The following is a 15,834-nucleotide window of genomic DNA, read 5'->3' on the forward strand; positions in this document are numbered from 1 at the left end:
TTATAAATGACGACATTTTAGTGGAGCTCGCCAACCGCGTTATTAAATTAAATAAGGATATCGATAGTGCATGCCAGCCTAAAATGCAACCGCTCTAAAAAAAGGAGTCTCGTATTGACCAGAATGATCGTGTTCAAAAACCGTGATCTACCGCAAGGTCAAAGATTGCGTTCCATAACATGACCTCTTTTGACTTTACTGAACGTGGAAACCCCGATAGCAGTTAACATGGAGTGTCATCACTAGTCCCTATCCTGTAACACCCTGTCCCCAATTGGTAGTAAATAAAGCGTACCAAATATTAGAATTCTATCCGGAAAAAGCCAAGTGTACATCTAGTTTCCATAAAATAAATAAATAAATAAATAACGACACATTTTGTTACTCGACATTCAGTCCTCTCAAGTTTTGATAAAATTCGCTTAGAGCTGAATTCAATTTCATTCAATAACTGGCCTATCAGCTCTCATTCACGTACGCTATGAACTTGGGACCAAACTTGACTTTTTGGCTGGAGGTCTCTCTTTTAAGTGCAGACCATAGGAAAATGGCCTACGTGTGAAGCATGCTACTAAATATATAAAATATATCTGTTTTTCTTGCTCCCATTTCATCGCAATCTCATTTATTCATCCGATTACCATTACGAAATATACTTCTCATTACTATCATCCTTAAAAAAAATAAAAAAACTAAACGAAATAAATATATATATAAATGCCTGATATATACTCAATTGAAGTGAGCCTTTGATGAAATGAAAAGACAAAGACTATCGCTCAAGATCTATTCGCAAACGTGTTTCTCATCGAAAAATACTCTTGTCAAAGCGAGAGTTCGTTACTGTTATTACAGTGAAGGGCCTGCTGAAACTATGGCTCCCTTGCAGGGCCAAATGACAGATTCCCATCACGAAGAGAGTACCGTTCGCGCCGCCGCCAATTTTGTCCTCAGCTATGCCAAAGCCCTGTCCTTCACGCATTCTTATCAGGTATTGCATATGCAGATGATACATGCTCGAGGGACCGTGTTTGCGTTTCTCTGCAATCGCGGCTGCTACTTTCAAATGATGCTTGGACTATATCTGTTCCATCAGGGCGCGGTATAGAAGCTCATCACGCTATTGCCGAAGGCGGGGATGTCGACCTCTCATCAATTGATCCTCAAGGCCACGGATTCATTGTCCAAGCTAAAGTCAAGGCCGAATCCTTTCACGTTATCTATGACAACATCAATATGGTCTGTCGTAAGTATGATCAGTGGCTCGAAAACTGGGACTCATTTGAGAGCGGAACCACAACAACGGCTGTAATCTCAAAGGAGACTGCAGAAGAACGAGATACCAATCCTGCTCGGCTTCTTCGCGTAGAGGGACTATTCCCCACACCGGTGAACAACGTATACCTCCGACAGACAATGCGATCCAATCCGGTCAATGTTTTGTAGCGGAACCTTACGTCGTTCAAAAATATGTCGATGCCTATTCCCTCAAAGTCACCGCTTCCTACTGAAAAAACAGAGATTTTCCCATTGCCATCAATGCACATCCAGGCCACGCTCGATGGAAATAGGGATATTCTGGAGACTGTGATGAAAGGCGCACTTAAATTTGACTCTGGTTGGTTCAATGGGAAAAGCAAATTGATTTCTGGCGATCGATCAGCTTACAGTGAGCAAAATCCGTCATTACAAAAGCAACGGTGCGATGACATTTCATCCTACATGAGATTTGATTGAGCGATTCCTGTGATACAGCTTTTTCATCTGCAGATGATGCTTGCTACAACGATCTTACATACCTACTATGGCGACATAGGAGTACCAGGATCACTAGCTTTCTATGCATCAATGCTAGGAAGGAGTCGTGTCATCCTTGGTGGGCCTGATTTCCACGCAGCGAATGAGCTTCTTCAACATATGTTCGATGCCATGGTAGTCCGCGTGTGGGAGCTTGACCTGGGATGCGATGACTTAGAAGCAGGCGTACATGGCATGCCCGACTATATCCTGCAAGAGAAACTCGAGCAGTGTAGACATTCTGGACAAGCTTATGAAGCCAAGCGACCTGAAGTAGCTCAATTGGGATAGTATCTATGAATGCTGCTCTATTCATAGAGATATGCCTATATATATAGAGCTATCATCTGCTGTCAAGGCTGGAGACATTGGGTGCATACATAAGATGTTAGTATAGGTCACCATTATTTTCCAGGCTGGGTACAAAGGACTATGCGTACGAACTTTTGCGACTACAGTACGGTCTCAAATACGCCTGGGCCGATCAATCAGTAAAAGCTGTCATGTGTTATCAACCAATGAATCAATAATACTTTTTTCCTTGTCTTTCATGAAAGTAACTAGATTTTAATATCCCTTAAACCGTCAACCTGGCAAATTTGCCATTATAAATGGGCTTAAAATCCAGCAATTCATGGGCATTGTCTTGAAATTTTATTTCGATGTCGAAATAAATGACCGAAAACTAAACTGTCATGGAGCTATCCTGGCTTCTTTATTTGTGCCAATAAAAAAACACTTGAAGGCTTTCGCATGACACTAGCATCCTCTTAGGGGGCCCATTGTGTTGTTTATTTATTGACTGGTGTAATAGCAGTGATAATATTCGCCATAGTATCGACTTGAAAGGAGGGCAATCTGAGTTGATTCATTCTACCGCACCATAGAGCTTGCTCGGCAAGACTTGATTGTCACATCATTTGCTTCCTCGTCTTCTTGATATATCTGGGTTGGTAAACACTGCTAATAGAGTTTGTTGGGCCTGTTGAAACCAGAGGGAACCACAGCAACATATCATACCCAAGGTGATACAAATATCTCTGTTGGAGTGAGTGGTGAACTGTGTGTGGTTCAGATGTAGTGGACATAAACGGCGAAAGAATGCATCGAAAGGATGTGAGCGATTATGAGAGCAAGGAAGAAGGGGTTGGTATGCCTGTTCAAGTCCTTGGCAAGAGAGCATGAGTAGCAGTTGTGATCAATGGTATAGTTTCTAGACCCTATCTTCCACGTACAGCATTGCATTATTGGTGTTTTCAGACCTGGCACCAATCATGCGAGGTATTTCTTTTTCTGAGGATTCCTTGTGTTAAACGGCCAGACAGAAAGCTTAAAAGACAAACAGACACAACGGTGAAAAAAAAATGTATGCGAGCAAACAGTTGCTGTGTTTATTTGTTGTCTGAACATGCCTTCTTTCATCGCGGGCTTTTTTTTTTTTTTAATTGTTTCGCAAATCTTGTTTCCTTTTTTGTTCGTCAATCACTGTGTGCACGAATAAGCAGCTGAAGCATCTCTTTGGTTTCTGTACATGCATAGCTATATATTTTTTCGAATGCTTACTTTGATATCTCAATGCTATTGTTTCCAATCTGTCGTTCATGCGAGAGCTTGTATTTATTTCTCAATCTCTGCTATTGACTGGGACAAAACCCCAATCCAAACAAAGGAACTGAATAAAGATTGATGTGGCCTGTGAAGCAAAGGATCGATATCAAAACTATATGAGACAATGATAAAACTCATCATCAATCCAGGATATAAAAAGGGATCATTGTCTTCCTCCTTCAAAGTCCCATCCCTTTTACCACTGCCACTTGTTCCTGTATCTTTCCCTCAATATTCTTTATCTATTCGCTTTGAATCTTTACACCATAAAAAAGCTCATCCTTTTATACCTTTGTCGCTTTTTTTTTATTTTTTTTTTTTTTCTTTTTCTTTTTCATTTCTTTTCATCACCACCATTTTTCCTTTTTTCTTTCTCTTTTCGCTTAGATATTGACCATGGGGCTGAAGTCCCTCTTCAAACCGGTTGCAGATCGCGGGGTTTTACCTTCGGAAACTGACGTGGGCACTTTCTTGGCGGCAAATCCTGACCATTCTGTTCATTTAGATCTCCTCGGTACGTTCTATTACGATATCCTCCGCAGAGTCGTCCATGCAAAGATGAAAAACGAAACCATCATTGATGTAGGAAGGTCCCTGGCACTCGAGATAAAGGATCTTTTCACAACGGACAACCTGACTATACATATTGATGGGGAACCTTGTACTGAGAAAGAAAAAGCAAGGACAGAACGGCAAGCCATAAGACAAAAAAATATGGACGCTTTGGAGAACAATATGAGCACCTTCGAGAGAAATTCTCGGAGTGGGGTATGGACTCGTCCTCAAGTCATGAGGCGCATCCAGGAGGGTCTTCGAGAAGTCCACACCCTGAGCGTCCAGGACAAGGATCAGCTGGCAACAGGCCTTAGTTCTGTCTTCGATGTCTGTCTGTGTGCATATGAAGCGGACCCATGCATAGGGTGCCATGATGAGGAGAATGATAGGATCGTGATATCCCAAGACTCTGATTTTTTTGCGTACGAACGAGTCTGCTTCCTAGTGCGACCCCTTCCGCACCGTAGACGGAAGTTTGGGGTTTACGACGTAGACAACGTTATCCAAGCACTAAGACTGCCAACACACGCGCATCTGGTGTTATTCTGTGCCATCGCAGGCAATGACTACTCAAGGAACCTCGAGACGTTAGGCCCGGTTAATAATCTTCGATTAGTTCGAAAGGTTGCGTGGAACGAGAACTATAATAAAATGCTTCAAGATTACCTCGGGGAAGCTAATAAGGTGTTGGGAAGGAACGTAGCATCTGAGGAAGGCCGTTTCAGTGTAGCTCTCCGCATTTTTACTTCCGGCCATCAAACGTCGGCCCAAGCGTTACCATCGAACAATGAGTTCGATAACTTCAAGCAGCGTCTACTCAATGGAAAGGATCTTCGCCATAGAATGGCTCAGCAAAGGCGAGCGCAGCGCCGCAGAACGTAAGAAAGCTCAAGCTATAGTTTTTGGCCTTGAAACCAGACGTCCCCAATACTAATCGTTAGTCCCTTTCTTGAATAATGTAGAGGCGTACCATCATTCTATATAGCGGAAGGGTCACATAGGAACCAGTTCCGGCCCGTCTTTTCTGACAAGGCGAGCATATTGGATGGGCGCACAGTTGATATCAGTAACTGCCGTCAGCACGATAGGCCGGGCCTTAAGCATCCACCACGTCGGAGAAGGGCAAAAAAGAAGCAACAGAAAAAACAAAAGCGGAAGCACAAAGGCAAGAAGCCCCACAGGGCTAAAAAAGAAGGTGCACCAATTAGGAACTTGAAGGATGCTACGAAGGTTGATCACAGCTACAGCAGTAAGCACCCTATCAAGGCCTTAACAATTGGGTCCCTTAAGGCCTCCATGGCAAGGAAAGGCGGACTGGACGCAGATGAAAGGGATAGTATTGCAAGCCAGATCCGAGGGGCAGTTGTTGTCCTCAACCGACTACGCCGCTATGCATACTGGGCGATTGCCTTGGACATTGAGAGGCTCATGCGGTTACCAGGGGCAGCAAAGTCGAGGAAAAAGGCACTGGACGAGGTCACAATGATTATTCCTTCCGTCTCGCCACCCTTCTTTTGAGTGGTCAAGGTGGCCCCAATTCAGCTTACGCGAGGGCAAAAAAACAAGGAAAGGCGGTAGAAACGCCCCATTATCTCCTCGCCTATGAACATTTCAAGGCCACCACTGAACTTTCCCCAATAAAGGATATAGACATCACATTGGGGGACGTCCAAGGCTTTGATCCCAAAAAGATCACATTTCCAAGAGCGTCAGACTTACTAATGGGCCAAGTACAGACATCATTAAGGCAGCACTACAGGAACGCAATGGTATAGCTTGTGTAGGGGTATTTTCATGCATATTCTGCAATCAAATGCTCTTTATTCACACCTTTTTTTTTTTTTTTTTTTTTTTTTTTAGTTTGATGTCGAGAAAACAAACGAAGATATGAGCGACATTGAGTTTTTTTTGCGGGAGAACAAAAAAGTGAAAAAATACTCAGACTTTCCTACGTCCCCCTGGTCACCCGGGTATGTGTATCTGTCTGAACACGCCCTAGTTGACATCCTCTGGGCGAACGAAGATACCAAGCAGCTGCTGGAGCGTATTCTGCCTCTCAATAATGCTTCCAAGACTGCAATGTATGAGTGTGTACAGGGAACAAAAGGGGTTTTGATACAGGCTCTCTTTTGTGACATTGGAGGTGATCGCATGGTTCGTGGATGTCAAGACAAAGTATCCCTGCAGTCACAGGACAAAGATCTAACTCGGTTCAAACTCAAAGGAACGATTTCTACCAACGGTCTAGTTCTGAATCTACTTGCCTATGACACAACCCAGACGAAGAGACAGCAGCAGTCTGACGTAGATGAAGAAGACCCCAGCCAAGGACTGGAGCTTTCTCAGGGATTTCTCAACACGACGTGTTCAAAGGCGGCCGGTGAAGACCTAACAGATGAAGACTATGCAAACATAAACTGGAAGAGGAGCTCCAAGCTGCTTGAAAACGTTGAGCTCACATTCAACAAACCAGGGCGATGCCCATCCGCAAACACCACAACTATCGTCGGATGTGATCCTGGTATTGTTAACGCCCTTACGTTTTCCTCGCTGGACCCTCACAACCCTAACTTGCGGCAAACGGTAAAGGTGAGAAGCAGGTTCTTGTACCTCCCTGTCCTCCGCTTCAATCACCTGTTGAACAAAAGGAAGCGTGAAAAAGGAATGATTGAGGTTGAGAGCGCCATCCCTGTGTTTGGAAGGGATACGTATAATGAGTACTTTCAATGGATGAACGAGGAGTCTCAGACACAGACAGGATCAACGAATTTGGATGTGCTTCAAGAGTTCTACGAGTCCAGATGGCACCTGAAAAAAAAATGGGACCTACGAAAGGCTCAACGAGCTACGTTCGACTACGCGGTACAGCGAGTGTTGAAGATGCTTGGGGATAAAGGAGTACTTGTCGTCGGCCTAGGGTCCTTTGAAAGTAGTAAAGGAGTTCCCAGCAAGCCACTGCTATAACGAGACATCTTGTCACACAGGTATGGCTGTTTTTAAAAAATTAAGCAAAGCTGGAAAGCCATAAAACCCTTGCTAATAAACGACTGCCATTTGAAACGCTTAGGTCAAAGCACGCGGACACTTCGCTGTAGGAGCGCACGAATTTTACACCAGCGCCCGCTGTCCCCGACCCCTCTGCGATAGCTTTTTAGAGACGGTGTACCCTCGCTCTAAATATTGCCGGACATGTAAGGTATTCTTCGACTGTGACGCAGTAGGGGCGGAAAACATCGCAAGAATCGGTCTTGCTCAAATTGAGAGGCAAGAGAGGCCTGCAAAGTACAAGCCCACGGAAGAGTCGCCTGCTCCGGCTGCAAAGCGCGCACGACGCTAGACACAAGTATTTGGGTGCCGGCACACCCACAAAAAATTTGTAAGTTCTGTTTATTTTCGTCTCCTGTATCCATCCTCTCTAATCTTTTGCCCCTGAATTTCTGGACTAACTTTAAAAACCGTACAGATCAACAGATAAGGTAATTTGGCCTTTTACCATTCTAGGGTCCTTAAGTATCTTCTAAAACCAGCTGGACCCTCTTGTTTGCTTTCAAGAAGATCTGTCGCAACCTGCTTGCCTGACTCCTGCCAGAGCAATTTATACCTCAAATTACTACGTATTTCCTGTCCCAAATAAAGCAAACTTTATTACCGCCGTTGTAAAAAAACATTGATTGAATTGATGATTTGGTTACGACACAAAATGGTGACCAACTTCTCCTCGGGCCTAATCTGATCCGCTTCAAATGGACTCTCGTAGCTTTCAAGAGAGCTGGGACAAAATGAAGTTCGCTTTCAAGCTTAAGGGGACATTTCCGAGAGTCAAACAAAGCTGTCGCTGCTCTCCTCATAGTTAATATATTGCCTTTGAAAAAACAAGATAAAGAACAGGTAGCCCTCAACTTTAGCACAGCCTGGTCTACTTTAAAGCCAATTAAATTGCCTAAAGGTTAGGCTTGAATGGCGGCCGATGTGCTCACTGACAGGCAGAGGCCCTTTTTTTAATTTGTTTTGTATTGGTTTATTTGGTGGTGATGGAATGATGCTTGTTTATAAAAAAAAATTGAAAATACGTTACCATTACTAATCATAAGCAGAAACAAAAACGGTGGTCATGGATACAGTACAATGCACTGATTCTCTGAAACGCCATGAGGATGCTCTTTTTTCTCTTCGTCTCTTTAATTGTGTTGCCCTCCGTCATTTTGAGATATCCAACCAAAGCGCATAACTGTTGTTTGTTTACAATGCAATCACATCCAATGGCAGTCACCTTATTTTCAAATATAATGCTAGACTTGTTAGATAAATACAAAACTCGGCCATTGTCTATTTAGTCTATTTATGATCTAAAAGTTGTCTTATTAATAACATCTATACTTGCACTCGAGCTTTTTGACCCTTGCTTCTGGCTCTGGTTCTGGTCCAACTGATGTATCAATGCGTTCAACCTCCGAAGCGCTACCTCATGTATAGCTTTTCGCTCTGCTTCATCCATTGGACTATCCTTCTGACTCTCTTCCTCTATAGCCTCTTTTTGCTTCTCCTGCTCTTCTTTTTCCCTGGCTCGTTCATCTGCTTCCTGCTTCTCCTGGGCAAGCGTCTCCATCCATGCCTGAAGCATATCACCTTCAAAAACATCATCATTGTAGCCTTGGTCTGGACGCTCAATTGGTTGACACTCCAGAATGGGTTGGGACTGTGGTAGTACTAGTGGTAGTGAAGATGCTGGTAATGAAGTCTGATGCTGATGTGGATTCTGACCACCTTGCGATGGTATAACCTCCGCTGTTGATGTAGTCAGTGACAAAAGATGTGAAGGGTCTGAGATATCGGGTGAATTGACGAAACCCTTGACATCAAACATAAAGCCGCAGGTTTTGAGTGATCCTCTTCTTTCACCCATATCCTGATTATGCTTTTGTTTCTGCGGCTGTGGATCAGTAGTGGTAATAGCTGAGGATCTTGAAAGCTCCTCTATCCGCTCATTTTGAGGGACTGCAGCCGTTGTCGACACTTGCGCTGACTTGTGAGATAAACCGGAATGGATTGGTTGTTGCGGTGGAGTATGGTACTGAAGAGGGTTGTAATATATGGCTCCATATTCCGGGGAATCTGTTTCAGCTCCGGAAGGCCATAATGCTGCTCCTTTATGAAATGATGAACCTACTCTGTCTGGAGTGGAGTACTGCTTTATGGAGTTGTAAGTTGTAGGCGCAATCGACTCATCCCAGACTTGATCCCATGCTACTGCTTCTTCCTGCTTATCCTTTAGTGAAGAAAAAGCACCATATCCAAGATCTATCATGACTTGTTCCTGCTGTGATGATGCCCTCTTCATCTCAAACCCATGATCCTGAATGTTGCTATTCGCTTGCGATTGCCATTGCGATTGCGACTGTAATAATTGAAAAGCCTCTCGTGCCCGATGTCCCTGCTTCTGCAGATGACTGTGAGGTCGGTCTTGTGATAATAACAAAGTAGTAGCGTACGGATTGTGATGCCTCTGTTCTAAATGATCTTCCAATCGACTTTTATTCAGATCACCACGATCTGTGTTCAATTGGAATGACTCTGAGAAATCCACGATGGGTCCTAGTCCATCATGTCTATCTTGACTTCGAACGAGGGCCTCGCGAGCGTAATATTCTTGACGCTGCATCAAGTATTCGGAAATATCAACTCCATGGGTACCAGAATAGGGAGTAGAGAAGGGATGTTGTTGTTGAGCGCTGCCACTGTTAAAGATCGTGAACTCATCTTGGGCTTGAGAGATAGAAGGGATACTGTTACCCTTTGAGGCAAAATGACTACTGTTTTTGGCAAGCGAAGAAGAAGAAGAAGATGATGATGATGATGATGATGATGGGAAAAGATGACTATTATAGTTCCCGAGAGGTTGATTGGCAAAAGAAGGATGGGTATATTTTCTGATGGTATTGTCGTCTGATACTGAGGCTGTTGAGTTGTGCGTCTATTTGCTGCCCCATAAACTCTTGTTCGTAAAAGTGGGTCAATGCCTGGAAAGGATTTGCAGAAGAAGACGAGAAGAGGAAGAGCCACTGGCACCTTTACCACTTGATTCGAAGAGTAGGCTTGTCATTTGGAGAAAAAAAAAGAAGTTTGTGTAATGGTAATGCTGCAAGAAGGAAGGCAACAAGAAGTCTAAAAGACCGACGGAATGACGGAGGGGAACTTGTTATAAAGAAAGAAAAAGGGAAAAAGGGAAAAAGGGAGTGATGAGTAGAGAAAGGAGGAAAAAGAAGATGAAAGAAGACATTTGCATGAGAACCAGTGTTGAATTGTGGGGTGTGTGTTTTTGTGGATGAGTAATTTCGATTCAGGTCGGACTCACACCCGTTGAGTAGGGTGTCTATTTGTCAAATTTTAATTTCAGTTACCGGAGCACGGCGAAGTGAATTCCGATCAAATCCACACATGTGAGAACAATTTTTGTCTTTATTTATTAATTTTATTAGAGTCTGAATGAAAGGGATAAGGGTCTATGCTGAAAAAAAAAAAAAAAAAAAAAAAAAATTGATTAAAATGTTTATGTTTTTTAACTATTAATACATTTATTTACTTGGAAACAATCTTGTGGATGCAAGCATTCTTGCCCTTGAAGACGCCATCCTCTGCATGGATATCACGGTGTCTGTAACCTAGGGTGATTGTGGGGCTTGAAATTCTCAGGGTCAAACAGAGCGGGGTTTCCTCCTTTCTTCACATACAGCTTGAAACATCCTCACGGAAACGGGTCAAGTCACGGTAGTTCTTGAGAATGATCTGGAGAGACTGTTGGAAGACACCATCCGCCTTCGTCACCATCTGGACACGACCCAAGCACTCGGTTCGAACCTGGAGCGCTGAAGACGGTTCTTGTGTGAGGCAAGGGCGTTGATCTCTTCAATGGTCACACCAGCAGGGTGAAGGATCTGATCATACTCCGTGGGCAAGATTACAGTGATATGTGACTCTCCACGGGAGATCAAGGTTCCGTTACCAAAGTCCTTAGTAGTGTTGACAAGATCAAAGACAGGTTTGACATACTTGAAATCTACATTCAATCCAACCCAATTGGCGAACAAGCCAGTGCCCTGTTGAAACCATATTCAAATTGAAAGTTGTGCATTGAAGAAAGCAGTATATCAAGTGATGGTGTTAGTGTTGAGTAGAGTGAAACACCGTTATGTATTTTTATTTTCTCCTCCGAGCATTCAAGGCCTCCAGTATTGAACGTACACTATGAGGGATGAAAGGGACCTTCGAGGTTTGGAAGACTTTCTTGTTGATGACAATGGGCTTGCTGTGGTACTTCTTATTGCCATCAACAGTCTTGGGACCTGCCATGACAGTCGAGGCAACTAGAGCCAAAGTGGCGAACAAAAAAGTGGCAACACGCATTGGTTATGAAAAAATGAGGAGAGGATATGTGTCTGTTGGATGGAAAAAAGGTGAAGGAAGTGAGGTAGATGGATAATCGAGGAAACAGAATCCACTTTTTGGGCGCGGGAGAATTCCTTTTAAATGTTTTCCTTCGATCGAAAGAGTATTTTTTTTGCTTCTAAAATAAAATGTGCTTTCCTTTCCAGTAAGCACAGAGGACAGATTGCCAAAGGGACAAGAGCAACAATCCATTGGCCATTGAGAGCATCAATAGTCTGTGTTGTAGTAGGTTTCTGGGAACGTGGACTATGGATTGGATGGACAGGGGCCCAAGAGATAATAAATGAAGGGAACACAAACAGCAACAGAGCCAATAAAATTTAATACACTGGTTAGATGTCATAAACGTCATTTATGGTTCGCTCAACGATAAAAAACTGAAGAACTATCAAAAATCTGGATTGAATATGTAATTAATGCTCTATCACAGCGCTTTACAGTCGCCCAGTAGTCAACCCATATTCTCCCTCAAGCGCCACACGATTAGTGCTATAACTCATTATTGTGTCTCATGTTGAAGGCACATTGTTACAGGAAAGGAATTGCTCATACCCTCCTTCCATAACTGTCAACCGCTCTGTCCGCGGTGAGTGGGACAAACAAAGGTCTGTAACCAGCGCGCGCTGTACAAGATAAAGGATTCCATTCGTTGACCAGACTAATGGTGTTATGCCTCGGTAGTGATCATTGAAGTTCTATATCAGATCAAGAGTATGATTGAGCTTGCCTGCGTACAAAATAGCATATGCGCCGCTAATGGTTAAGAGTCCTTGAAAACACATGTCTCGATCCAAGTGGATCCATGTCATATGCACTTCTTTCTGGTCTTTGCTGTGTTCCCAGCAACGGTTATCTAGCATTTATAACATTGAGCATTGGTGGCGTCATCTCTCTGTAGCGCTCCTTGAGAACTGCAGAAAGAACGCACACCTTCTCTCTGGCAACCAACCACATTTAAAGCTTCCATCCATGACCCTGTAAAAAAAGCGTTATGAGCATTCGGATTCATCACTCCATATACGAATGAATACTAGTGGCGTTGGATTATGGCTATGGTGGACTTTCGAATCCAAGCAGTGATACAAACCCCAATAAATCGAGTAGCGCCGGTTAACCGAGCAGTATCCGAGGATTTTCGAGCAGCAACGAGAATAGTCCATTAGGAGTATGAGGTGATCTGTTGGACCATCTGAATCTCAATCCGTAAATACACTATATATTAATACGAAGCTAAACTTTATGTCCAATACTGCTGCGGCTGGTCAACTCACGATGCAGATAAATAGCCACATCTCACATCTTTCGGTCAGAATGCCGTGAATTTGACACAAACGCTACAGATCTATCAAAGCACGCTGCTCTGCCCATGTCAAGCCAGCATCACATTCACCTTTGCCAGACCATTTCTTTTTAAAAAGTGGATTAACTTCTGAAGGATTTGTTTGGCCGATTGAATTGACCTAAGGCTCGGAAGTCCACCTAGGGGTGTATAGTCTTTTTGAATTAAAACAATCAAAATATGCGTTTTGAGTTCCAATGGTATTCAATAGTACGAGTTTGTTTAAAGTTTCTGGGCGACTCCCATGTAGCCTCGCGTTTATTAAAGCCCCCCATTGCACATGATATTCTATTTCATTCTTCCCCTGGTGTTATCCCAAACAAGCTTCTTTAAAGTTCTGGCCCCGCAACTCCAAAAAGTTATGTTTCCATATGTTGGAATTTCTACACGCGCATGGAGATATGGCTTTAAAAAGTGCTTCTAGCTGATATCCATGTTCCTTCCAGGCCATATCCTTTTGTTATGTCCCAGGGTTTGGAGGTTCCTCAAAAGAAACTTTCATTTTAATCCGTAATATCAGATTAATTAGTGACGGCTATGGCAGGGCCTAATAAAAGGTTCCACATAGCAACCATAATAAACAACTCTCGATCTCCTTGGCATACCAGCCTTCAGAAAATATCCCAGCTTGTGGTCGTATCCTCGTGTTACTATCAACGGCTATATATATATATGTTTCTTTTTTTTTTTGTTCTGAGGATATGGCGAAGATGAAATAGCACATGATATCTTTTCAGCCCCATCCGAACGAGTCGATACAAAGGAATGAAGGGATGAGACGGAGGTGTATTTCCATAGAAGAATAACACTTGCTGTCCTTGGTGGTTATTTTGCGCTATTCTGTAAATTTAGCCTGAATACAGCATCTGACACGCCGGCAATACAAAAAATGTCTGGGTCAAAAAATTCGGGTGTTTTTTCAGCACACAAAAGTTCCCTCCGTTCCGCACAGCAGTATAATAGGTAAAATAGTGAGATCTGCTCTGGCTGGGCACGTATGGGGCCAGCATTGCGTTATGACTTCAAACCTGTCCTGGGCCCTCTCTACTAGATACATGTGCTTGCAAGGTATTCTATGCTTGTCGTGATCGGGACTCTACCAACAGCGATCTCCCTACCTTCAGTCGATAGACAAGGCTAGAGGGCATTCTTGGACGAAAGGCAACCACAATTCAGGCGCATCTTATATATTATTATCGGCCTTTTATTTTTTTTTTTTTTTTTTTGAGGATTTGGCCAGAATGGAATAGTCTTGTAGATGTTTCCTTTTCAGCCAATGAAGAACTGGCTCAGATAAGGAGCATGTTCTACCAGTCGAACAAAAGACAGCAAGCTTTCGGTTGCCCCCGAGAAGACACCACTAATAAAACAATAGAGATATATCTATTTCTGCACATGCTGTCTTGCAGTTCTGGTATCGCGGTCTCTTTGGTTTTTTTCCGGACACCAATAAAGTAACTGTGTTCTGGTAGAGCGCCATGCCTGAAACAATGGCCACATGCCATGCATAAAAGATAAAGCCCTTAAATTCAGAGCCCTTTTAATACTTTTCACACATGGTGGCAAATACCATCAATTTGTGCTTGACGATTCGCCACCATCTCCATTTGATTGGCTAGGTTTTGTCTTTCCCTGTGGCTGATTAAATACTGTCATTCTGAACATGTTGTTCATTGCCAATAGCGCTTTGTGGTTCGGTCATCCACAGCTCATCAACGCAATAGCTAATAGCTGACGCGAACTTTTATTTGCAACAGCAGCATATTACTCTTTGTCCAATATTCGCCTGTTTTATCTTCAAAGAATTAGTTGCTATACTTTCTTTTTCAAGTACTATTTTCTCTTTTCAATTCTTTTTCCTCCTCTCTACCAGCAATCGATAGCTGTCGAGCCGACGAGCACTATAGTTCAGCTCAACTATCATCAGCTCCGCCCCCCAGCTTTCTGCCATATTGAGCAGACAGATATGAATATGGCTCACATAACCTCTTCGAGCTAGACAGTCGTCTAGCATCCTGTCAAACACTCAGCAATGTTAACCACATACCGTTCAAAGATTTAGAGCGTGGATAGGAAAGGGATATGACTGATGAATGTTTGACACCGGGACGTATAGTTGTGAAAGTAAAAGTTTAACACCAAGCCAGGCGAGGGAACCCTGGCAACAGCACAATGGCGGATGCAGTATTCCGAGAACCATTGTATACTCCCTCTATATCAACGCTGTGAAAAGGAACGTATAATAGAAAGGAGTAATAGTGAGGAAAAGAACAAATAGGAATCAAACAAAGGCGAGATTCACCAACCTCTTCAACTAATCCAGCTCCCCTAAAGTAAACCAAGTTGCTGCACAACTCATAAGGCAGCTTAAAAATAAAAAGAAAGTTCCTATTTTGAGACAAACGCATGTTGCATAGATATTCAATTTGGGAAGCTACTCTCTGTTGGATAGTTCCTGCGATGCAATGCTTTGTACATATTTTTATTACTGTGGTGGCTCTTATTACCTTCATTATTATCTAGATTATGTTATGTGATTCAAAGAACTCTTCCAGCAAAGCAGCTGCATCTTCCTCGCCGTTCAGAACACCATGCACGCCTCTAAATCTTGGCCAATTGTTCACCATCCATGTCGCATCCTCAAGCTGCATTCGCTGCTGATAATCTGTAACCCTTAGCGTATCTAGTCTCTTCAGATTGGCTAGTTCATCCAGACCTGCTCTTAGTCTTATGTCCAGTGTCCGACTGTAGAGCTGTGTTAGGTCAAGATGTTCTAGCCGAGTCAGCTTGCCAAGCTGCTTAAACGCAATACGTGCCTTTGCCATCCCTTCTTCAGTCTCTTGATCAATATCTGCCTCAAGAGTGATACTCAAGTGAGTCAATCCACTACATACCCATTCTGCTCCATTGACAATCTCTGATACTGTAGTTTTAGATCCTTCCAGTCTCTTCAGTCGTGGACAATTTGATAAATAGCCTGAGCAACACTGCTATCTCCAGCGAGCACTAACGTCTCAACTGTCTCACAGAGTCTCCGAAGCCTTGTCTTCTGTACTAGCTGTCCATTATCCATCACTTCTTGCTTGTCAGCT

General features: G+C 43.2%; 5 protein-coding genes across 5 annotated transcripts; 2 read left to right on the forward strand and 3 right to left on the reverse strand.

Annotated features, from left to right (window-relative positions):
• Positions 1–874: 874 nt before the first annotated feature.
• BCR41DRAFT_402711 (hypothetical protein) lies at positions 875–2,088 on the forward strand (the record flags this gene model as incomplete). The annotated part of the gene is made up of 4 exons (XM_022029332.1): positions 875–920; positions 1,097–1,365; positions 1,447–1,669; positions 1,817–2,088. 4 exons carry the CDS (start codon positions 875–877, stop codon positions 2,086–2,088), a joined length of 810 nt encoding a protein of 269 aa, XP_021875051.1.
• Positions 2,089–5,821: 3,733 nt separating this feature from the next.
• BCR41DRAFT_366041 (hypothetical protein) lies at positions 5,822–7,323 on the forward strand. The gene is made up of 2 exons (XM_022026197.1): positions 5,822–6,900; positions 7,028–7,323. Exons 1-2 carry the CDS (start codon positions 5,848–5,850, stop codon positions 7,295–7,297), a joined length of 1,323 nt encoding a protein of 440 aa, XP_021875052.1. The 5' UTR covers positions 5,822–5,847; the 3' UTR covers positions 7,298–7,323.
• Positions 7,324–8,238: 915 nt separating this feature from the next.
• On the reverse strand, positions 8,239–10,279 carry BCR41DRAFT_366043 (hypothetical protein). The gene is made up of 2 exons (XM_022026198.1): positions 10,003–10,279; positions 8,239–9,915 (listed from the first exon to the last, which is right to left on the reverse strand). Exons 1-2 carry the CDS (start codon positions 10,058–10,060, stop codon positions 8,300–8,302), a joined length of 1,674 nt encoding a protein of 557 aa, XP_021875053.1. The 5' UTR covers positions 10,061–10,279; the 3' UTR covers positions 8,239–8,299.
• Positions 10,280–10,432: 153 nt separating this feature from the next.
• Positions 10,433–11,477, reverse strand: BCR41DRAFT_391007 (hypothetical protein; the record flags this gene model as incomplete). Its single annotated transcript, XM_022028317.1, has 4 exons — positions 11,200–11,477; positions 10,816–11,054; positions 10,541–10,612; positions 10,433–10,460 (listed from the first exon to the last, which is right to left on the reverse strand). Exons 1-4 carry the CDS (start codon positions 11,359–11,361, stop codon positions 10,433–10,435), a joined length of 501 nt encoding a protein of 166 aa, XP_021875054.1. The 5' UTR covers positions 11,362–11,477.
• Positions 11,478–15,261: 3,784 nt separating this feature from the next.
• On the reverse strand, positions 15,262–15,815 carry BCR41DRAFT_402714 (hypothetical protein; the record flags this gene model as incomplete). The annotated part of the gene is made up of 2 exons (XM_022029333.1): positions 15,262–15,690; positions 15,798–15,815. 2 exons carry the CDS (start codon positions 15,813–15,815, stop codon positions 15,262–15,264), a joined length of 447 nt encoding a protein of 148 aa, XP_021875055.1.
• Between the last annotated feature and the right edge of the window lie 19 nt (positions 15,816–15,834).

This window comes from Lobosporangium transversale (genome assembly GCF_002105155.1).
Source record: "Lobosporangium transversale strain NRRL 3116 chromosome Unknown BCR41scaffold_110, whole genome shotgun sequence".
Classification (NCBI taxonomy): domain Eukaryota; kingdom Fungi; phylum Mortierellomycota; class Mortierellomycetes; order Mortierellales; family Mortierellaceae; genus Lobosporangium; species Lobosporangium transversale.

What these genes read in the sequence shown, in the direction of transcription:
- BCR41DRAFT_366043 (XM_022026198.1), bottom strand. Translation starts at nt 10,060, where the DNA reads ATGACAAGCCTACTCTTCGAATCAAGTGGTAAAGGTGCCAGTGGCTCT. An exon ending in CAGTGGCTCTTCCTCTTCTC is followed by an intron (nt 9,916 to 10,002) that starts GTCTTCTTCTGC and finishes ACAACTCAACAG; the next exon opens with CCTCAGTATCAGACGACAAT.
- BCR41DRAFT_366041 (XM_022026197.1), top strand. Translation starts at nt 5,848, where the DNA reads ATGAGCGACATTGAGTTTTTTTTGCGGGAGAACAAAAAAGTGAAAAAA. An exon ending in CCTTTGAAAGTAGTAAAGGA is followed by an intron (nt 6,901 to 7,027) that starts GTTCCCAGCAAG and finishes TGAAACGCTTAG; the next exon opens with GTCAAAGCACGCGGACACTT.